Source organism: Acinonyx jubatus, unplaced genomic scaffold, assembly GCF_027475565.1.
Source record: "Acinonyx jubatus isolate Ajub_Pintada_27869175 unplaced genomic scaffold, VMU_Ajub_asm_v1.0 scaffold_21, whole genome shotgun sequence".
Lineage (NCBI taxonomy): Eukaryota > Metazoa > Chordata > Mammalia > Carnivora > Felidae > Acinonyx > Acinonyx jubatus.
Window position 1 is genome coordinate 317,548 of NW_026463940.1, and position 24,907 is coordinate 342,454.

The 24,907-nt window shown below is 39.5% G+C and overlaps 1 gene segment (V, D, J or C); it reads right to left on the minus strand.

Annotated features, from left to right (window-relative positions):
* Positions 1–7,329: 7,329 nt before the first annotated feature.
* LOC106978278 (immunoglobulin heavy variable 3-74-like) lies at positions 7,330–8,062 on the minus strand. The segment is given in 2 exon segments: positions 7,330–7,874; positions 7,976–8,062. Coding segments are annotated over 2 exon segments (591 nt in total).
* Positions 8,063–24,907: the final 16,845 nt, after the last annotated feature.

The window sequence follows — 24,907 nt, forward strand, 5'->3', positions numbered from 1 at the left end:
ACGACAATTTGTGACAATGTTTCTCCCTTCCTTTTTTTCCACTTTTCTAACTTTTTAAGTTTGTGTTTAAATTTTTATTAGATTACATACTGTGTGATATTAATTTCAGTAGTAGAATTTACTGATTCATCACCTACATTCACATCCAGTACGCATCAGAACACGTGGCCTACTTAATCCCCATCATCCATTAACGCATCCCCTACACCCCTGTCCTCCAGCAACCCCAAGTTTGTTCTCTAACCTTAGAGTCTTTTATATTTTTTCTTGCTCTTTTTTCCCTTTCCCCTATGTTCATCTGCTGTGTTTCTTAAATTCCCCATATAAGGAAATAATATCATGCTTGTCTTTCTTTGACTGCCTTATGTCACTTAGCATGATATCCTCTAACTGCATCAACATCTTTGCAAATGGCAAGATTTCATTCTTTTTTATGACTGAATAATATTCTAATCTATACATATAGCACATTCATCACTCGGTGGACTTTTGGTCTCTCTCCTCACTTTGGCTCTCATTGTTAATGCTGCTATAAACATTGGGGTGCATGTGCCTCCTCAAGTCAGAATTTTTGTATCCTTTGGGTGAATACCTAGTAGAACAATTGCTGGAGTGCAAGGTAGTTTCAGTTTTAAGTATTTAAACTGTTTTCTGGAATGACCACACACCTTTGCATTCCCACCAAGAGTATAAAAGAGTCCCCTTTTCTCCTCATCCTCATCAATATCTGTTGTTTCCTGAGTTGTTAATTTTAGCCATTCTGAGAGTTGTGAGGTCCTATCTCATTATAGTTTTGATTTGTATGTCCCTGATGTTGAGTGATGATGAGTATTTTTCATTAGCCATCTGGATGCTTTCTTTGGAAAAGTGTCTAGTCACGTCTTCTGCCCATCTTCACTGGGTTATTTGTATTTTGGGTGCTGAGTTTGATATGTTCTCTATAGATTTTGGATAGAAAGGCTTTATGAGATATGTCATTTGCAAATACCTTTTTCAATTCTGTAGGTTGCCTTTTAGTGTAGTTGATTGTTTCTTTAGTTGTGCATAAGCTTTTTATTTTGATGAGGCCCCAGTTGTTAACGTTTGCTCTTGTTTCCTTTGCCTTCTGAGACACGTCTAGTAAGAAGTTGCAATATCTGATATTAAAGAAGTTGCTGCCTGAGTTCTCCTCTAGGATTTTGATGGTCTCCTGTCTCACATTTATGTCTTTCACCCATTTTGAATTTATTTTTGTGTATCGTGTAAGAAAGTGGCTCGGTTTCATTCTTCTGCATGTTCTGGTCCAGTTTTCCCAACACCCTTCGTTGAGAAGACTGTCTTTTTTTTCCATTACATAGTCTTTCCTACTTCATCCAAGATGAGGTGACCGTACACGTGTGAGTGCATATCTGGGCTTACTATTCTGTTCTATTGATCTGTGTGTCGCTATTGTGCTTGTAGCATACTGTCTTGATCACTACTGCTTTGTAATATAGCATGAAGTCTGCAATCATAAAGTCTCCTGTTTCTTTGTGTAGCATAGCCATGTCAACAATACTTGCTTCTTCGATCCTTAACATTGACTGTGTTTCCATTTCTTTGTGTCATCCTCAGCTTCTTTCATCATGTTTGTATTTTTCAGAGTACAGATCTTTTAACCCTTTAGTTATCCTATTTTTTTGGTGCAATTTTAAAGGGAATGGATTTTTTGGATTTGTCTTTCTGTTTCTTCATTATTGCTATTTACAAATGCAATAGACTTTTGCATGTTGATTTTGTATCTTGTTACTTTGCTGAATTTGTGTATCAGTGCTTGCAATATTTTGGTGGCTTCTTGGGTTTTCTATATAGAGTGTCATGTCATTGTGAAGAGTGAACGTTTGACTTCTTTCTTGCCAATTTGAATGCCTTTATTTCTTTTTGTTGTCTGTGAGGATAAGACTTCCAGTGATATGTTAAGTAGAATGATGGGAGTGGGCATCCCTCTTGATTTCCTGACAGTAGAGGAAAAGGTTTTTTTTTCCCACTGGGGATATTAGCTGTGGGGTTTTCATATATGGTCTTTATGATGTTGAGGTATGTTTCCTCTATGCCTTGTTGAGGGTTTTTATTACAAAGTTTTCTGTACTTTGTCAAATGATTTTTTTTAATTTTTTTAATGTTTATTTATTTTTGAGACAGGGAGAGACAGCATGAATGGGGGAGGGTCAGAGAGAGAGGGAGACACAGAATCCGAAACAGGCTCCAGGCTCTGAGCTGTCAGCAAAGAGCCCGATGCGGGGCTCGAACTCATGGACCGCGAGATCATGACCTGAGCCTAAGTCGGACACTTAACCGACTGAGCCACCCAGGCCCCCCTCAAATGCTCTTTTTTTTACATATAATGGGAGGATCATATAGTTTTTATTCTTTATCTTATTGATGTGTTGTATGACACTGAGTCATTTGTGAATATTGAACCACCCTTACAGCCAAGGAATGAATCCCACCTGATCGTGGTAAATGATAATTTTAACATATTTTTTGATTCAATTGCAATTATTTTCTTGATAATTGTTGCATCTATGCTTATTGGGGCTTTTGGCTTTTAAGTCTCCTTTTTAGTGGGGTTTAATTTGATTTGGAACTATGGTCATACTGTTCTTATAGAATGAGTTTGTAAGTTTTCTTTCCATTTCTATTATTTGGAACAGTTTGAGAAGTCTAGAATCTTCTATGCTACTTAGATAGATTATGTACACTCTTCTTTAAATATCAGGTAGAATTCACCTGTGAAGCCATCAGGCCCTGGTCTTTTGTGTTTCAGTAGAGTTTTGATTACGGATCAATTGCTTTGTTCATTATCAGTCAGTTCAGGTTTTCTGTTTCTTCCTATTTCAGGTACTGTAGTTTACATTACTGTAGGAATTTATCCAGTTCTTCCAGATTGACCAGTTTGTTAACATATAAATTTCCAAAATATTCTCTTCTAATTGCATTTCTGTTCTATTAGTTGTGATCTCCCCTCTTTTTTTTTTTAAATTTTTTTTGAACGTTTATTTATTTTTGGGACAGAGAGAGACAGAGCATGAACGGGGGAGGGGCAGAGAGAGAGGGAGACACAGAATCGGAAACAGGCTCCAGGCTCCGAGCCATCAGCCCAGAGCCTGACGCAGGGCTGGAACTCACGGACCGCGAGATCGTGACCTGGCTGAAGTCGGACGCTTAACCAACTGCGCCACCCAGGCGCCCCATAATCTCCCCTCTTAAATGTGTGGTTATATTGACTTAGTCCTTTCTCTTTTGTTTTTGGTAAATCTGGCCTTGGGATTATCATTTTTATTTATGATTCCAAAAACCAACTTATATTTTCATTGATCTGTCTAATGTTTTGTTTCTTTCTTTATCATTTGTGTGCTTTACTGTTTTTTATTTACCTTCTCCTGCTGGCTTTAGGGCTTACTTGCTGCTCATTTTCTAGCTTCTTTAGTTGTGAAGTGGTTGTGTGTTTGGGATTTTTCTTCTTTCTTGAGTTTGGCCTGCATTGCTGTATATTTCCCTCTTCCAACCACTTTTGCTGCATCCAGATGGGGCACTGACATGTTTTCATTTTAAGTTGCATGTATGTATTTTTTATTGCTTCTTTAATTTCCTGAAAATCTCATTCATTTTTTACCATAATGTTCTTTAACCTTATGTATTAGTGGCGTTGCCAAAGTTTTTCTTGTGGTTGACTTCACGTTTCTTAGTGTTTGGTATGAAAATATGTATGTATGATCTCAGTCTTTTTGAACTTGTAGTGAGCTGACTTATGACATAGTATGTGATCTGTTGTGAAGAATGTTGCATGTGCAGCCAAAAAGAATGAGTATTCTGTTTCTTTAGGATGGAATGTTCTGAATATATCTGTTAAGTCCATTTGGTCCAGTGTGCCTTTTTGAGCCATTGTTTCCTTATTAATTTTGGCTTAGGTGATGTGTCCATTTCGGTCAGTGGTGTGTTAAAGTTCTTTATTATTATTCTTGTATTATTATCAACAAGTTTTTTATGTTTCTTATTTATTTATGTATATCAGTGCTTACACTTTTGATGTAGAAATATTTAAAGCTTTATATACTTTCGCTGTATAGACACCTTCATGATGATGTACTGAGTTCCTCATCTCTTGTAACAGACTTTGGTTTAAAATCTAGTTAGTGTGATATGAGTATGATACTACAACTTTCTTTTCACGTCCATTAGCCTGATAAATTGTTCTCCCTCCCCTCACTTTCCATCTACATTGCTTTGGGTTGAAAATGAGTCTATTGTATGTAGTTTATAGAAGGTCTTGCATTTTTTAAATCCATTCTGATATCCTATGTCTTTTGATTGGACCATTTTTTCCCTTTTACATTCACAGTGATTATTGAAAGATACAAACTTAGTGCCATTGTGTTACCTCTGAAGTCACTGTTTCTGGAGATTTTCTCTGCTTATTTCTAGTCTTTGTTTCTTTTAGTTTTCCTTTCCCACTCAAAGAATCCCCTTTAATATTTCTTGCAGGGCTGGTTTAGAGGCCATGAACTCCTTTGGTTTTTGCTTTTCTGGGAAATTCTATCTCTTCTCGTATCTGAATGACAGCCTTTCTGGAGAAAGTATTCTTGGCTGCATAATTTTCAACTGAGCATGTTGTGGACATCATGTCACTCCCTTCTTGCCTGAAGGTTTCTGTGGATACATCTGCCATAATCTTTCTCTTATCTTCCTTGTTTAGTTAATGACCTCTTTTGTCTTGGTGCTTATAGGGTTTTCCTTTTTCTGTGTATTTTGCCAATTTTACTATGATATGTCTCAGTGTTGGCCTGATTTTTTTTTAATTAATGGCGTTCTACGTGCCTCCTAGATGTGTATGTCTGTTTCCTTTCCCAGTTTTGGGAATTTCCCATGATAATTCACTCAGATAACTCTTCTTCCCTTGTTTTATCCCTCTCTTTCTTCTGAGACTCCTTTGAAAAGCATTTTATTAAACATTATGGAGTTGCTGAGATCCCTAAGTATATGTTTGTGATGCAATATTTCAATTTTCCTCTTCCTTTCTGCTTCATTTCCCCGATAATTTTATCTTCTGTGTCACTTACTCATTCATCTGCTTCTTTCCGCCTTGAGGTCATCATAAACAATCAGTTTCACATCTAGGTTACAACATTTAAAATTTCAGCATGACTAGGTTTTAGGTCTTTTCTATCTGCAGTAAGGGTTTCCTTCATGTCTCCTATGCTTTTCTCAAGCACAGCTAGTATCCTTATGATAGTTTTCAAAAATTCTATTTCCTTGTGAGAGTTTTTAGAAGTTCTGTTTGAGGCATATTAGTTATATGTGTTTTAATAATATCCCTGGCAATGACCTTTTATCATTTTTTTGAGGGGGGGGATGAATTCCTCGATCATGGTGTATGTCTATGTCTCCACTTTCTTATGTCTTTTAGAAAATCCTGTTATGTTTTCTCTTCTAGAGTAGTGTCTTTATTGAGAGGTGTACAATTACTGTTGAGGGCTTGACACTTTAGGAAGCATTTGTTGTACGTTCTGTGTGCACTGTGCTGTCTTATATTGGCTGTTCTGTCCCTCAGCTAAGTCCTCTGCAGAGTTTCTCCTTGTCTCCAGTGATGAGTGTTTAGACCTTGTCTACAATGTTGTGAATTTTAACTAGGTGAGTTTTTTTCAGCCTGTGAAGAGATGCTAATTCTTATTTCCCCTAAAAGTGAAGCTATGCCTCACTATATGGTCAGTAGATTTGGTGCCTGTGGGGGTATATGTGGTCTTTTGAGGGAGAGGCATGGTGCTGGTCTGGTTTCCAGGCACTCTTTCCCTAGTAAGGAAGCACCTGAGGAAGGCAAAGGGGTATAGCTTGGTGTCAGTGGCTCAGCTTCTACTGGAAGGTGCTGTGCTGCTCACTGAATTCTGTCCATGCTGACTGGGGAGAGGAAATATTGGCATCAGCTCCCTCTCTAGTCCCTGGAGTTTGAGTTCCCAGCCTCCCCTGTTCAGGAAGCCCTCACACAGAGAGAACAATCTGTACTCGTGGGTCCCAGGCTTCCATCAAAACACTGCATTCGCCTGTCTGTGTCCAAACCATTTGCCCACCTGGCGGCACAGGGCTCTTATGTTTTATCTCAGGAGCTCTAGCTGGGTTTGAAAACTCCAAATTGTATGAACTCAAGGTGACAGGGACCCTACTGATCCCCTGGGAGATGGTCTTGCTGTGTTTTGACTGGATCTGGTTATCCCAGAAGGGCAGTTGCATGAACACTAGGGTCTTGGAGTTCATGGTGAAGGACAACAAGAAGGCAGCATTCAGTTAGCTGCTCTCAGCACAGGCTCCTACGGTAATGACCATGGCAGTGCAATGGTACCCGTTAGCTCTCCTGCCCCATGAGAGGAAATGCACTCTTTACCAAATGCACCCCGAGAAGGGAACTGTCTCTCCCCAAGTCTCCCAGGGGATTCTCAGACCAAAAGGCCCCCTATGGGACTCTGCCCTCCTCCACAGAAGCTCAGCTATGCCCACCAGGCTCCATGCCAGTCATGGTATGGACTTCTAAATCTTCAGTCTTTGAGCTCCGCGTTTACAGAAATTTGACTTCTCATGATTACCTTTATGTGTCATCTTGACTGCATCATGGGTGCCCAGATTCCCCACTGTTTCTGTGGATGTCTGTGATGTGTTCCAGAAGAGACTGGCATTTCTATCCATAGTTTCTATCTGCCTGGACATCACCCATGTCATTAAGGTTCTGAATAAAACTGATGCAGAGGGAGGAGGAATTCCCTCAGTTTTACTTCCCATGTGTGTGTTTGAATTGGAACATTGGTCTCCTCTGGTCCTTGTTCTGAGAGTTACATCATCAGCTCTCCACGTTCTGATACTAGACACTAGTTCAGAATCAGAAGAGAATTACATCACACATTTTCCTGGGTCTCCAGCATGTGAGAGAGGAATGTGGGGCTTATCAATGTATTTAGTCATATAAACCAATGTGCTTTGGTTTCTGTTCCTCGGTAGAATCCTGACTAATACATGCAGATGAATTATCTCTTCTTTAGAGGAATTGAATAAAGCTGTAGCTCAATTAAAGTCCTGAGTAGCAAGTGCCAGGAGGAAAGTTGTCAGGTTGTTTGATTGGGACAAGTGCTGGGTGAAGATAATGGGGAGCTGTGGGATCCTGTGGTCCTGGCTGCACAGGGAGCGCATCTGGGAATCCTGTAATGGTTCAGCTGTTGTGCCTCAGGAAATCTGTAATTCAGTCATATTGAGGGACTGGAGTAGAGCAAGTGCAAACAACTGTGTCTTTGTGGATGTTAGTCTAGTTTCCCTATGACAACACAGTTGCTAATTCAGATAATTAATAGTTAAACAGAGAATCATATATCCAGGGAGGCTCCCTGGGGAAACTGCTGTGTGGAGAGGAAGCCCCAGACCCTGACAGGAAACCTGCCTGTAACCTCCATCTGCACCTGCTCCTGGGAACACAAACCAGAATTGTGCATAGTGTGCGCCCCCTGGTGGTGCTGATCCCCTCCTGCAGGGAGGTTTGTGTCTGGGCTCCCAGTGAAGTCCCCTCACCATGTCTCTAGCACAGTAATATGTGGCCGTGTCTTCAGTCTTCAGGTTGTTCATCTGCAGATAAAGCGTGTTCTTGGCGTTGTCTCTGGAGATGGTGAATCGGCCCTTCACGGAGTCTGTGTAGCTTGTGCTACTTCCATCAGTATAAATATATGCGACCCACTGCAGCCCCTTCCCTGGAGCCTGGCGGACCCAGCTCATTCCATAGCTACTGAAGGTGAATCCAGAGGCCACACAGGTGAGTCTCAGGGACCCCCCAGGCTTCACCAGGTCTCCCCCAGACTCCGCCAGCTGCACGTCACACTGGACACCTGCAGACACAAGACATGTTGGTCAGGAAACTGTCACACATCCACTGTTTCTCACTCATATCCATTCACATACTCAGTGTCTCTCATTCACCATGAATTACCTTTCAAAAGAGCAATGAGGAAAACCCAGTCAAGCACAAACTCCATGATAAGGTGTCTTTGTTCTGTGCTGATCACAGATGGGAACACCTGGGAGTCCTGGGGTTGGGGCTCCTCTCCCAGCTGTAGGGTCTGGGATGGGCTGGTTTTATCAGCACAGAGAGGGCCCAATTTGCACGTGCTCTGACATATATATCAAAGTCCAGACTTAGATTTGAATCTTTAAAAGTGAACGACAGCGTTAGGGACACACTTATATATTAGTTTATGTGGATGGTGCTGTAACAATATGAAGCATTCTAATATGTGAGCATAGTTATATTTGCAGGCACTTGTGCAATTTTACAGGTCTTTCATCAACAAAGGTCATTTTCACTCTACAAGTAGTTTTAATACTTTTGAAATTTAATCCCAAATACGTTATTCTGTGCCATTTTCAGTTGTATAATTTTTTTATTTGGTTTAAATGTATTTTCATGCTGGTTTGTGGAATCACAGGTGGCTTACTTTTTACTTATTTATTTTTGTTCATTTTGCATCCTGCACTTTTCCTCATTTTTAAAAAATTAGTTCTAATATTTTTGTGGTATATCTAGTGTTTTGTTTAAGATCATGTCATCTGCAAACTGGTCATTTTTCTTCCTTCTCATTGTTTTAAATGTCTTTTATTTCTTTTTATTGCCAAAGTTTGTATGTACTTCTTCCAGTTGTAGGAGAAGAATGCTTTTCCCTTCTTTTCTTCTGGGGTTTCACCTGGTGTAAGGATTCATTGACACAACACTGATCTAAAGGGGAGAATAAATTTCATTTTGCAAGTGTTTGGGCTTCCTAACAATATGACACACAGAGAATGAACAAAGCAGGTGGCACTTGTGACTTTCATACAACAAAACACTGGATTTGGCAAGAGTTAAGGCAAAGGTGTGGTTTGGGGGTATTTAATTTTTCAACAAGTAACTAAGTTTGTTTGCACAACCTTCTTGTCCCTGAGTTCCTTATTCTGGTGCTAAGGATGGTTCTCCCCTCCTGGCACAGGGAAGGGAGTTTCCCAAAGGAGATTTATATCCTGCTGTCAAGGGACAAAGAATGGTCATCAGTGTACTTGGACTATCTGTTTCTCATGTGACTTTCATCCAAATCAGCAATGTGACACGATTATATGGTTTGAGGCAGCATGTTTATTCTTCACATTATCATGTGGAATACTTATGTTGGGGGTGATCATCATTGCCTCGCTCTTGATGTGACAGGAATGGTTTTAGTATTTTACTGTTCAATATGCTTTCAGATGTGGGCTTTCATAGTAGCCATGATCATGTGGAGGTAATTTTCTCTTTTTTTTCTTCATTAACATATTTGTTTTTTTAATTTTTAAAAATTTATATGCAAATTAGTTAGCATATACTGCAACAATGATTTAAAGAGTAGATTCCTTAGTGCCCCTTACCCATTTAACCCATTCCTCCTCCCACAACCCCTCCAGTAACCCTCAACTTGTTCTCCATATTTATGAGTGTCTTCTGTTTTGTCTCCCTCCCTGGTTTTATATTATTTTTGTTTTCCTTCTCTTATGTTCATCTGTTTTGTCTCTTAAAGCCCTTATATGAATAAAGTCATATGATTTTTGTCTTTCTCTGACTGACTAATTTCACTTAGCATAATACCCTCCCGTTCCATCCAGATAGTTGCAAATGGCAAGATTTCATTCTTTTTGATTGCCGAGTCATACTCCATTGTATATATATACCACATCTTCTTTCTCCATGATGGATTATTTGGTTTTTTGACTGTTGAGTTTGATAAGTTCTTTATAGATTTTGAATACTAACCCTTTATCTGATATGTCATTTTCAAATATCTTGTCCCATTTGTCAGTTGCCTTTTAGTTTTTTTTTTATTGTTTTGTTGCTGTGTAGAACCTGTTTATCTTGATGATGTCCCAAGTTCATTTTTGCTATTGTTTCCCGTGCCTATGGGGACATGTCTAGTAAGAAGTTGCTCTGGCCAAGGTCAAAGAAGTTGGTGCTTGTGTTCTCCTCTAGGATTTTGATGGTTTCCCTTCTCACATTCAGGTCTTTCATCCATTTTGAATTTATTTTTGTGTATATTGTACAAAGTGGTCCAGTTTCATTAGAGTTTCATGTTGCTGTCCAGTATTCTCAACACCATTTGTTGAAGGGACTGTCATTTTTCCATTTGATACTTTTTCTGGCTTTGTCAAAGATTAGTTGACCATATAGTTATGGGTCAATTTCTGGGTTTTCCAATCTGTTATGTTAATCTCTGTGTCTATTTTTATGCAGGTAGTATACTGTCTTGCTGACTATAGCATTGTAATATAGCTTGAAATCCAGAATTATGATGCCTCCAGCTTTTTTTCTTTTTCATGATTGCTTTGTGGATTCAGGGTCTTTTGTTATTCCGTGATAATTTTATTTTTTAAATGTTTTTATTTACTTTTGAGACAAAAAGAGAGAGCATGAGCAGGGGAGGGGCAAAGAGAGAGGGAGACACAGAATCTGAAGCTGGCCCCAAGCTCTGAACTCAGCACAGAGCCCAATGTGGGACTCAAACTCACGGACTGTGAGATCATGACCTGAGCTGAAGCCAGATGCTTAACCAAATGAACCACCCAGGTGCCCCTACCATGAAGATTTTAGAATTATTGGTTCTAGTTCTGTGAGGAATACTGGCATTAGGGATATTTGCATTTAATTACTTGCATTGAATGTCTAGATTGCTTTGGGTAGTATCAACATTTTAACAGTGTTTTTTCTTTTAATCCAATAATTCAATATTTCAATAATTCAAATAATTTCAATATATTTCCGTTTCTTTGTGTCTTCTTCAATTTCTTCCATAAATGTCCCAGATTTTTCAGAGTGATGATCTTTTAACTCTTTAGTCAGGTTTATTTCTAGGTATCTTGTGGGTTTTGGTGTAATTGTACATGGGATTGATTCCTTGATTTCTCTTTCTCCTGCTTCATTTTTGTTGTATCGGAATGTAACAAATTTCTGTATGTTGATTTTGTATGCTGCAAATTTACTGGTTTACTCTATCAGTTCTAGTGGGTTTTCTTGGTGGAGTTTTTCAGGTTTTCTATATATAGTATAAAATTCAACTCCAGAACTGAATAATCCTATTAAAAAACTGGCAGAAAACATGAATAGGCATTTTTCCAAATGCAACATGCAGATGGTCAATAAACACATGAAAAGATGCTCAACATCACTCCTCATCAGGGAAATATAAATCAAAACTACAATGAAATATCAGCTCACACTGAACAGAATGGCTAAACTCAACAGCACAATAAACAACAGGTGGTGAGGATGCAGAGAAAGAAGATCCCTTTTGCACTGCTGGTGGGATGCAAACTGGTGCAGCCACTCTGGAAAACAGTATGGAGGTTCCTCAAAAAGCTAAAGGTATATCTACTTTATGATTGAGGAATTTCACTACTAGGTATTTACTCAAGGGACATATAAACACTAATTTAAGGGAATTGTACCTCTATGTTTATAGCAGGTCTATCAAAAACAGCCCAGCTATGAAGAGAGCCCACGTGTGATGTTTGATTGATGAATGGGTAAAAAATATGTGATATATCTACACACACACACACACACACACACACACACACTGGAATATTTCTCAGGCCCACAGGCATGACATTTTGTCATTTGTAATGACATAGTTGGAGCTAGAGAGAATTATGCTACCTGAAATAAGTCAGAGAACTTCTCTAAAGAAGACATCCAGATGGCCAACAGGCACATGAAAAGATGCTCAACATTGCTCCTCATCAGGGAAATACAAATCAAAACCACACTGAGATAGCACCTCATGCAGGTCAGAGTGGCTAAAATGAACAAATCAGGAGACTCTAGATGCTGGAGAGGATGTCGAGAAATGGGAACCCTCTTGCACTGTTGGTGGCAATGCAAACTGGGGCAGCCACTCTGGAAAACAGTGTCAGGTTCCTCAGAAACTTAAAAATAGGTCTACCCTATGACCCTGCAATAGCACTGCTAGGAATTTACCCAAGGGATACAGGAGTACTGATGCATAGGGGCACTTGTACCCCAATGTTTATAGCAGCACTCTCAACAATAGCCAAATTATGGAAAGAGCCTAAGTTTCCATCAACTGATGAATGGATAAAAAAGTTGTGGTTTATGTACACAATGGAATACTACTTGGCAATGAGAAAGAATGAAATATGGCTTTTTGTAGCAACGTGGATGGAACTGGAGAGTGTGATGCTAAGTCAAATAAGTCATACAGAGAAAGACAGATACCATTTGTTTTCACTCTTATGTGGATCCTGAGAAGCTTAACAGAAGACTATGTGGGAGGGTAAGGGGAAAAAAAGTTATGGAGAGGGAAGGAGGCAAACCATGAGAGATGCTAAAAAACTGAGAATAAACTGAGGGTTGATGGGGGGAGGGAAGGGAGGGAAATTGGGAGATGGACATTGAGGAGGGTACCTGTTGGGATGAGCACTGGGTGTTGTATGGAAACCAATTTGACGATAAATTTCATCTTAAACAAAGAAAAAAGATCACATAGGTGGTTACCAGAGGTAGGGGAGGGGATCGGATGAAGGTGGTCAAAGGGACAAACTCCAAGTTAGAAGATAAATAAGTCCTAGGAATGTAATGGACAACATGGTGACTACTGAACACTGCTTTGTGGTATGTGTGAAAGTTAATGAATTGAGTTAATCCTAAGTTTTTCCATCACAAGTGAAAGAAACATTATTTTCTCTTACTTTTCTGCTTAATCTACGGATGGTGGATATTAGCTAAACTCACTATGGTAATCATTTCACAATATATGTAAGTCACATCATCATACTGAACACCTGAAACTTACATAGTGCTGTGTGTTGAGTAAACCTCAATAAAACAGGTGGAGGGAAAGCTTAGTTTAATTCACTTCTCCTAAGGAGTTTTTCCAAAGTGCTATTGCTCACTAGATTTAATTTCTTACTCATCCACATTCCTCTGGACCCCATTGTACGTTACTGAGTCCCTTGTTTGTTGAATTAAGTAAAATAAAGTCAGCACAATCTTTGGAAAAAATGAAATATGTCAGAGAAAGAAAAATATGTGATTTCATTCATACGTAGAATTTAAGAAACAACAAACGAACAAAGGGAAAAATAAGAGGAAGAGTCAAACCAAGAAATAGATGATATTTTCAATGTTTATTATTTATTTTGAGAGAGAATGGGAGGAGGGGTAGAGGAAGAGAGAAGGAGAATCCCAAGCAGTTTCTGTGGTGTCAGTACAGGAACCAATGTGTGGCTTAATCTCAGTAACAGTGAGATTAATACATGAGCCCAAATCAAGAGTCGTGGCCTTAACCCATGGAACAAGTAAGCACACCAATCAGACTCTTAACTATAGAGAATAAACTGATGGTTACCGGAGGGAAGATGAATGGAGGGTTGGGGAAAGTAGGTGATGGGGATGAAGGGGTGTACTCATAATGAGCACTGGGTGTTGTATGGGAATGTTGAATCACCATATGTTATACATGAATCTAATATTGCATTGCATGTTAACTAACTTGAATTTGAATTTTAAAAATCAATATATTTAAAGTGTCTACAAATGGCCTTGTTGGCATACAGCCCATGAAGAAGCATTTATTCCAAAAAATATACTGACAGAGGGAACAGCTAGGGTTTTGAGTCAATGTATGTTCTTTTCCTTCCCCACCCCAGCTCAACAAATGGAAACTCCAGTGAAAGGAGCTGGGACTATAGGCGTGTGCCACTGAGCCTGGCTGCAACCTCCACTCCAGACTGTTGTAGCCAATACACAGCGTTCCCGGTGCCCAGCTCCTGTTAAGAGGACTCTTTCCCAGAGGGACAGAATGTCAGTGATCCCAAGCTGTTTTCTGTAGAGGCCAAGCCCCTGCAGGTGCCACCGAGATGTGGGACTCACTCATTGTATGCATCCCCACTCCCAGGATGGAAGCTTAGCCCTGGGCACAGTCCACTAGGGATGCTGGGAGCCTGGTCGCCCCAGACCTGACTTATATGGCAGGAGTCTCATGCCACCAGGACAAGCAAGCCTCAAAGAAATTCATCTGCCAACCACTCTTATACTGATCCCTCAGTTTGTCCCCACCTACAGCTGCAGAATTTACCCAGGGAAAGGGGGAGCTGGAGCAATCCACTAAACCAAGGGGCAAATCTGTTCCAGTAAAACTGACTTCATTTGTAGTTGAGTGTGAGGAAGGTCTGGGCCTCGTGTTGTGGGAGAGTCAGGTGCAGGAGACAGATGGATTCAGTGGAGGATTCCTAATCTACTCTTCCTCACCTGCAGGAGAGAGGCAGAGCCAGAGACAGTGGAGGGAACAGCTGCTGTCAGAACACATATCAGATTCTGGTCTCAGCAACTCTCCATTCAGAGGAGTCCGAGGTGGTGAGGTTCAGTCTGTGGAGACTCCATACATCAGAGCATTGTTGAACATAGGACAAAATTCAACATGCAGCAGAGGAACTTATCATGTGGGGGTGGGTCAGAAAGAGATAAAGTCCAACCAAACACTGTCACCTCGGCTGTCACACCTAGGCTGGCTGTGTGAATGTCTCAGGCCACACAACCTCTGTAGTCTTTGAGACTATTTCCCTTCCCTCACTTCATGTCTTTGAGATTCTCCTAGTTTCAGTTCTGCATCAATAGTGTCACATTTCTGTGGAAAAGCGTCCCATTGATGGATGTTTTATACTTGGTTTATTCCTTTATATTTAGAAAGACTTTTGACTTATTCTTAGCTTCTAACACTAAGAAAGATGCTATACATATTTACACACCTTTTATTTTGTGAGCATGGGATTTCATTCTGGAGCAAATACTCTGGAGTGGTATTTCCAGGTTACATGTTAAGTCATCCATGTATAATGTCATAAGCAACAGCCAATGGATTTCTAGTGCTGGTGTTCGTTTTTCATTCCTACCTGCAGTGTTTGAGGCTCCACGTGTGCTGGATGCTCACCTGGATGGTGTTGCCAGTGTTCCCTTCATACCTGAGCCATCGGGATGTGTGTATAGGGCACCTATTGCGTTCTTGATTTGAATTTCCCTGACAGTCGATGGTGTGAAGAGTCTTCTCCAGTCCGTACCTAATGTGTCTATAACCTCTAGGATGGGATGTTTACTACGCAAGGCTGTGCTTGTTTTATGGAGTGTTGTTTCCTTTCTTCCTATTTACTGTTGAGGGTTCTTAGAATATTCAGGATGCAGATCCTTGGTGGCTATGCAATTTGTGAATATGGTCTCTAACTCTGGAACTTATCTTAGTGCTATTGTCTCATTTGCAGAAAAAAAGTATCTGCTTTTCACAAAGTGTAATTATACCATTTCTTCTTATGGGTCTTGTGTTCTGAGCTTTAATTTTGGTTTTCTTGATGATTGATTGTGACTAATATCTATTTTGTAATGTTTATACTGGAGAGAGAGAGAGAGACAGAAGGTGAGTGGTGGAAAGGCAGGGAGAGAGGTAGACACAGAATTTGAAGCAGTCTCCAGGCTCTGAGCTGTCAGCAGAGAGCCTGACAGGATGCTCAAACTCATGAACCGTGACATCACGACTTGAGCTGAGTAGATACTTACAGCGACTGAATCACCCAGGCACCCGACTTATTTCTTGATTTACAATGTAAATAAAAGTCTTGTTTTTTTTTTCTGGTTTCTCTCAATGTTGACTTGTTCCCTAATTGGTCTCTGGTGACTTAGTGTTTTGTTGTTTGTTGTTAAGTTTATGGACTCCAGTAACTCATTTTCATGGCATGGTTTTTTGATAAATATATGGACAATTCTGTTGTCATGCTGTAATTGAACTTCAAATTTCATAAGAGATTCTGTGTGTGTGTCTCTTTGGACAGATTGCTCATCATATTGATAGATGTGCTCCTGGGGTCAAAAAACGCGTTTTCCTTTTCAGGTGTTGGGCTTTCTCTATGTGTCAGGAGCCATTGAGCTCTGTGCACACAACTGAGTTTTTGACACAGGATTTTCCCTTCACAATTCTATGTAAAACCCTGATAATTCATATTGTGCATTGTCATTGTCAGACACTTCATGAATAGAACACACTGCAACTGTTTTATCATTTCCTGAAACTATTTCCTAAAATTATTTTACTCTTGCATGTTTGGGAGTATGATTTTTCTTCCTCCTTCAAAGGGGAGCTCATATCTGCATTTGTGGAATTCTTCCAGCCTTCCCATCCCCTAATGCTTTTCCAACATGCTGTACAGTGTTTCACTAAATGCATATTTAGATATTTGTACTCTGCCACATTGGGTGATAGGAGCCTGTGAGACAGGCTGAACCATATTGGTGGGTTTTTTTCCTTGGTTCCCATGTAAGTGATCTGTCATATTGAATGTTTATAGAAAAGATAGCCCCTCACTTTCATGCACCACTAACGGGACATGGTCCTTTGTTAAAGAGAAGGGAAAGGAAGACAAGGGAGCTGAGACACAAGGTGGGGGAAAGAAACCCATAGGCTGGCAGGAAGGGTCATCTCTCTAGAGTTTCCAGTGCTGCAGATGTGGGTCCCTGCTGAGGCCCAACTTGGGTTCTTGTGCAGGTGTCTGGACAAGCAGCCCATGAGATATGGGCACAGAGAAGTTGGGAAGGGCAGCTGTGGTTTGAATCCCAGCCCATCTGGCACTGCTGTGAAAATTCATGCATATGTTAATTAATGTCCACTACCAGTTTGGGATAAAATGGATAAATTCAGGAAGTTGGACTCACTACCTTAGATTCCATGTTCATGACAATTTGTGACAACATTTCTCCATTCTTTTTTTTTTTTTTACTTCTTTAATTTTTAAATTTGTGTTTAAATTTTGGTTAGCATATTGTGTGATATTAATTTCATTAGCAGAATTTACTGATTCATCACTTACATTAACACCCAGTACCCATCACAACGCGTGGCCTCCTTAATCCCCCGCACCCATTATCCCATCCCCCACACACCTGGCCTTTAGCAACCCTTAGTTTGTTCTCTAACCTTACAGTCTTTTATGTCTTTCTTGTTCTTTTTATCCTTCCCCTGTGTTCATTTGTTGTGTTTCTTAAATTCCCCATATGAGGAAATAATATGATGTTTGTCTTTCTTTGACTGACTTACTTCACTTTGCATTATACCCTCTAGCTGCATCAACATCTTTGCAAATGGCAAGATTTCATTCTTATTTCTGACTGAGTAATATTCTAGTCTATACATATAGCACATTCATCACTCGGTAGACTTTTGGTCTCTTTCCTCATTTTGGCTCTCATTGGTAATGGTGATGTAAACATTGGGGTGCATGTGCCTCCTCAATCAGAATTTTTGTATCCTTTGGGTGAATACCTCATAGAGCAATTGCTGGAGTGTAAGGTAGTTTCATTTTTAAGTTTTTGAACTGTTTTCTGGAATGGTCACACTATGCATTTCCACCAAAAGTATACAAGTGTTTTATTTTTTCCTCAGCCTCATCAATATGTCTTGTTTCCTAGTTGTTAGTTTTAGACTTTCTGACAGTTTGAGGTTGTTTCTCATCATAGTTTTGATTTGTATTTCCCTGATAATGAGTGATGTTGAGCATCTTTTTGTGTGTTGGTTAGCCATCTGGATGCTTTGTTTGGAAAAGTATCTCCTCATATCTTCTGCCCGTTTCTTCCCTGGATTGGTTGTATTTTGCGTGTTGAGTTTGATACGTTCTTTATAGATTTTGGACAGTAAGCCTTTATGAGATTTGTCATTTGCAAATACCTTTTTCAATTCTGTAGGTTGCCTTTTAGTATAGTTGATTGTTTCTTTAGCGCAGAAGCCTTTTATTTTGATGAGGCCCCAGTTGGTAATGTTTGCTTTTGTTTCCTTTGCCTTCTGAGATGCGTCTAGTAAGAAGTGGTGATGTCCAGTGTCAAAGAAGTTTCTGCCTGGGTTCTCCTATAGGATTTTGATGGTCTCTTGTCTCACATTTAGGTTTTTCACCCATTTTGAATTTATTTTTGTGTATGGGGTAAGAAAGTCACTCAGTTTCACTCTTCTGCATCTTCTGGTCCAGTGTGCCCAACACCATTTGTTGACAAAATTGTCCTTATTCCATTACATACTCTTTCCTGTTTCAGCCAAGATGAGGTGACTCATTTGTGAGTCCATATCTGGGTTAACCTTTCTGTTCTATTGACATGTGTGTCTCTTTTGTGCTTGTAGCATACTGTCTTGATGACTACAGCTTTTTAATATAGCATAAAATCTGCAATCACGAAATCTCCTGTTTCTTTGTGTAGCATAGACATGTCAACAATACTTGCTCCTGCAGTCCTTAACATTGTCTGTGTTTCCATTCCTCTCTGTCATCCTCAGTTTCTTTCATCATGTTTTATAATTTTCAGAGTATAGATCTTTTAACTCTTTAGGTATCCTATTATTTTTCATACAATATTAAACGGGATGGATTTTTTTTTTATTTGCTTTCGGTTTCTTCATTATTGCTGTACAGAAATGCAATAGAATTCTGTATGTTGATTTTGTATCTAGTAACTTTGCTGAATTGGTGTATAAGTTCTTGCAATGTTTTGGTGGAGTCTTGGGTTTTCTATGTAGAGTGTCATGTCATCTGTGAAGAGTGGAAGTTTGACTTCTTCCTTTCCAATTTGAATGCCCTTGTTTCTTTTTGTTGTCTGTTTGTGTGGATAAAGCATCCAGGAATATGTTAAGTAGAATTATGAGAGTGAGCATTCCTCTTGTGTTCCTGACAATAAAGGAAATTTGTTTTCCCAGTGAGGATATTAGCTGTGGGGTTTTCATATATGGACTTTATGGTGTCAAGGTATGTTTCCTCTATCCCCTGTTGAGGGTTTTTATCAAGAAAGGATGTTTTACTTTGTCAAATGTTATTATTAGTTTTTGCTTCAGTTGAGAGGGTCATATAGTTGTTATCCTTTCTATTATTACTGTGATGTATTATAGTGATTTATTTGTGGATATTGAACCACCCTTACAGCCAAGGAGTAAATCCCACCCGGTCATGGTAAATGATACTTTTAATGTATTGTTGGATTCTATTGGAAAGTATTTTCCTGAGAAAAGTTGCATACATGCTCATTAGGGCTAGTGACTTGTCTCATTTTTAGTGGGGTTTAATTTGGTTTGGAACCATGGTCATACTGGCCTTATAGAATGAGTTTGGAAGTTTCTTACCATTTCTATTATTTGGAACAGTTTGAGAAGACTAGAATATTCTATTCTACTTAAATAGAATATTTACCCTCTTCTTTAAATATCTGGTAGAATTCACCTGTGAAGCCATGTGGCCCTTGACTTTTGTGTGTCAGTAGGTTTTTGATTACTGATTCAATGTATTTGCTCCTTTCAGTCTGTTCAGGTTTTCTGTATCTTCACATTTCAGATTAGTTAGTTTATATCATTCTAGGAATTTATCCATGTCTTTCAGATTGACCAATTTGTTGGCATACAAATTCCAATTTTTTTTTTGTAATTGTATTTCTCTGGTGTTAGTTGTGATCTCTCCTCTCAAATTTGTGATTATATTTATTTAGTCCTGGAGGAAGATGGCAGTGTAGGAGGATGCTGTGCTCACCGCGTCCTGCTGATCACTTAGATTCCACAGACATTTGCCTAATTTACCCAGAACGACTGTCAGAAGACTAGTAGAATGGATTCCCTTGAGCCAAGCATAGATGAGAGGCCCATGGAAGAGGGTAGGACGGGCGGAGAGGCAGTGCACACTACACGTACTGGCTGGAGGGAGCCAGGGCGTTGGAGGGGCAGCCAGCCCACCCAGCGAAGCAAATCCCCTGAATCTGGTTTGCAAAAGCAGAGCAGCTGGATGGAGTGTGTTCTGACAGCCAGCAGGACTTAACATATGGAATGTTATAGGTCAACAGCTCTGCTCGGAGAGTGGGAGAACTAAAGGACAATGGGAGGGAGAGTTGTTGAGCCCTGGAGGACAGAGCTCAGCTTGGCAGGGAACAAAAGTGCTGGGAAGCACTGTGTCCCTTGCCCATCCCCCAGCCAAAATTCCAAAGAAAACCAGTTCCCTGCATGAACTTGCTTGCACCGTGCAAACACCCAATGCTATGTTCTGCAGATCCATCCCTCCAATGGGTCTGCCTCCCTCCCGGTGCCACAGGGCCCCTCCCAAAGTGGACAACCGAAAGCAAAGCGAGCTCAACCTACCCTCCCGCCCCTGTGCACCTTGCAGATCCACCCTAGCGTATACATCAGATCCCATCTAAGATGCACCACAAGCCTGGCAGTGTGCAAGTAGACCAGAGGGAGGCCTTACCACTCCACAGTGAGTCCTGCCCCTGGGAGAGGGGAAGATAAGGTACAAATCAGTCTGACTGTGGCCCCGCCCACCAATGCAAGTTACTCAAGACAGCACATGGGAAGAGCCCTACAGTTCCGCGCCACTCCAGGGACTATCCAAAATGATGAAACGGAAGAATTCTCCTCAAAAGAAACTCCAGGAAGTAGCGACAGCTAACCAACTGATCAAAAATGATTTAAGCAATATAGCAGAAAATGAATTTAAAATAATAGTGGTAAAATTAATCGCTGGGCTTGACAAAAGTATAGAGGGCAGCAGAGAATCTATTACTACAGAGATCAAGGGACTAAGAAACAGGAGTAGCTAAAAAATGCTATAAATGAGCTGCAAAACAAAATGGAGGTGACCACAGCTCGGATTGAAAGGGAAAAAGAGAGAATAGGTGAATTAGAAGATAAAATTATGGAAAAAGAAGAAGCTGAGAAAAAGAGATAAAAAAAAATCCAGGAATATGAGGGGATACTTAGGGGACTAAGAGACATAATTAAACAAAACAATATATGCATAATTGGGATTCCAGAGGAGGAAGAGAAAGGGAAAGGTGTTGAAGGTGTACTTGAAGGAATCATAGCTGAGAACTTCCCTGAACTGAGGAAGGTGAAAGACATTATAATCCAAGAGGCACAGAGAACTCCTTTCAGACGTAACTTGAATCGATCTTCTGCACGACATATCATAGTCAAACTGGCAAAATATAAGGATAAAGAGATAATTCTGAAAGCAACTAGGGATAAACATGCTCTAACATATAAAGGGAGACTGATAAGACTCATGGCGGATCTGTCTACTGAAAGTTGGCAGGCCAGAAAGGAATGACAGGAAATCTTCAATGTAATGAACAGAAGAAAAATGCATCCGAAATCCTTAATCCAGCAAGTCTGTCATTTAGGATAGAAGGAGAGAAAAAGGTCTTCCCAAATAAACAAAAACTGAAGGAATTTATCACCACTAAACCAGCCCTACAAGAGATCTTAGGGGGGATCCTGTGAGACAAAGTACCAGAGACATCACTACAAGCATGAAACCTACAGATATCACAATGACTCTAAAACCATATCTTTCTATAATAACACTGAATGTAAATGGAATAAATGCTCCAACCATAAGACATAGGGTATCAGAATGGATAAAAAAACAATAACCATCTATTTGCTCTCTACAAGAGACTTATTTTATACCTGATGATACCTTCAGTTTGAAAGTGAGGGGATCAAGAACTATCATGCCACTGGAAGTCAAAAGAAAGCTGGAGTAGCCATACTTATATCAGACAAACTAGACTTTAAATTAAAGGCTGTAAGAAGAGATGAAGAAGGGCATTATATAATAATTACAGGGTGTATCCATCAGGAAGAGCTAACAATTATAAACGTCTATGTGCCGAATATGGGAGCCCCCAACAATATAAAACAATTACTCGCAAACATTAGCAAACTTATTGATAAGAATGTGGTAATTGCAGGGGACTTTAATACTCCACTTGCAACTGTGGACAGATCATCTAGACACAGGATAAATAAAGAAACAAGGGCCCTGAATGATACACTGGATCAGATGGACTTGACATATATATTTAGAACTCTGCATCCCAAAGCAACAGAATATACTTTCTTCTTGAGTGCACATGGAACGTTCTCCAAGATAGATCACATACTAGGTCACAAAACAGCCCTTCATAAGTATACAAGAATTGAGATCATACCATGCATATTTTCAGACCACAATGCAATGAAACTTGAAATCAACCACAAGAAAAAGTCTGGAAAACCTCCAAAAGCATGGAGGTTAAAGAACACCCTACTAAAGAATGAATGGGTCAACCAGGCAATTAGAGAGAAATTTGAAAATACATGGAAACAAGTGAAAATGAAAATACAATAATCCAAACTCTTTGGTATGGAGTGAAGGCAGTTCTGAGAGGAAAATACATTGCAATCCAGGCCTATCTCCCAAAACAAGAAAAATCCCAAATACAAAATATAACAGCACACCTGAAGGAAATAGAAGCAGAACAGCAAAGACACCCCAAACCCAGCAGAAGAAGAGAAATAATAAATATCAGAACAGAAATAAACAATATAGAATCTAAAACAAACTCTAGAGCATATCAATGAAACCAAGAGTTGTTTTTTGAAAAAATAAACAAAATTCATAAACCTCTAGCCAGGCTTCTCAAAAAGATAGGGAGATGACCCAAATAGATAAAATCATGAATGAAAATGGAATTATTATAACAAATCCCTCAGAAATACAAGCAATTATCAAGGAATACTATGAAAAATTATATGCCAACAAACTGGACAACCTGGAAGAAATAGACAAAGTCCTAAACACCCACACACTTCCAAAACTCAAACAGGAAGAATGAGAAAGCTTGAACAGACCCATAACCATCGAAGAAATTAAATCATTTATCAAAAATCTCCCAACTAATAAGAGTCCAGGACCAGATGGCTTCCTAGGGGTCTTCTACCAGACATTTAAACCAGATATAATACCTATCCTTCTAAAGCTATTCCAAAAATAGAAAGGGAAGGAAAACTTCCAGAATCGTTCTATGAAGTCAGCATTACTTTGATTCCTAAACCAGACAGAGACCCAGTAAAAAAAGAGAACTACAGGCCAATATCCCTGATGAATATGGATGCAAAAATTCTCAATAAGATACTAGCAAATTGAATTAAACAGCATATAAAAAGAATTATACACCATGATCAAGTGGGATTCATTCCTGGAATGCAGGGCTGTTTCAATGTTCGCAAATAAATCAATATGATACATCACATTAATAAAAGATAAGAACCATATGATCCTGTCAATCGATGCAGAAAAAGAATTTGACAAAATTCAGCATCCTTTCTTAATAAAATGTGTCGAGAAAGTCGGGATAGAAGGAACATACTTAAGCATCATAAAAGCCATTTATGAAAATCCCACAGGTAATATCATCCTCAATGGGGAAAAATTGAGAGCTTTCTCCCTGAGATCAGGAACATGACAGGGATGTCCACTCGCGCCACTGTTGTTTAACCTAGTGTTGGAAGTTCTAGCATCAGCAATCAGACAACAAAAGGAAATCAAAGGCATCAAAATTGGCAAAGATGAAGTTAAGCTTTCACTTTTTGCAGATGACATGATATTATACATGGAAAACCCAATGGACTCCACCAAAAGTCTGCTAGAACTGATACACGAATTCAGTAAAGTTGCAGGATACAAAATCAATGTACAGAAATCAGTTGCATTCTCATACACTAATAATGAAGCAACAGAAAGACAAATAAAGAAACTGATCCCATTCACAATTGCACCAGGAAGAATAAAATACCTAGGAATAAATCTAACCAAAGATTTAAAAGATATGTATGCTGAAAACTATAGAAAGCTTATGAAGGTAATTGAAGAAGATATAAAGAAATGGAAAGACATTCCGTGCTCATGGATTGGAAGAATAAATATTGTTAAAATGTCAATACTACCCAAAGCTATCTACACATTCAATGCAATCCCAATCAAAATTGCATAAGCATTCTTCTCGAAGCTAGAATAAGCAATCCTAAAATTCATATTGAAGCAAAAAAGGCCCCGAATAGCCAAAGCAATTTTGAAGAAGAAGACCAAAGCAGGAGGCATCACAATCCCAGACTTTAGCCTCTATTACAATGCTGTAATCATCAAGACAGCATGGTATTGGCACAAAAACAGACAGATAGACCAATGGAATAGAATATAAACCCCAGAACTAGACCCACAAAAGTATTGCCAACTAATCTTTGACAAAGCAGTAAAGAATATCCAATGGAAATAAGACAGTCTCTTTAACAAATGGTGCTGGGAGAACTAGACAGCAACATGCAGAAGAATGAAACTAAACCACTTTCTTACACCATTCACAAAAATAAGCTCAAAGTGGATAAAGGACCTGAATATGAGACAGGAAACCATCAAAACCCTAGAGTAGAAATCAGGAAAAGACTTCTCTGACCTCAGCCGCAGCAATTTCTTACTTGACACATCCCCAAAGGCAAGGGAATTAAAAGCAAAAATGAACTATTCGGACCTCATGAAGATAAAAAGCTTCTGCACTGCAAAGGAAACAACCAACAAAACTAAAAGGCAACCAACGGAATGGGAAAAGATATTTGCAAATGACATATCGGACAAAGGGCTAGTATCCAAAATCTATAAAGAGTTCACCAAACTCCACACCCAAAGAATGAATAATCCAGTGAAGAAATGGGCAGAAAACATGAGTAGACACTTCTCTAAAGAAGACATCCAGATGGCCAACAGGCACATGAAAAGATGCTCAACGTCACTCCTCATCAGGGAAATACAAATCAAAACCACACTCAGATATCACCTCATGCTAGTCAGAGTGGCCAAAATGAACAAATCAGGAGACTATAGATGCTGGAGAGGATGTGGAGAAACGGGAACCCTCTTGCACTGTTGGTGGGAATGCAAATTGGTGCAGCCACTCTGGAAAGCAGTGTGGATGTTCCTCAAGAAATTAAAAATAGACCTACCTTATGACCCAGCAGTAGCACTGCTA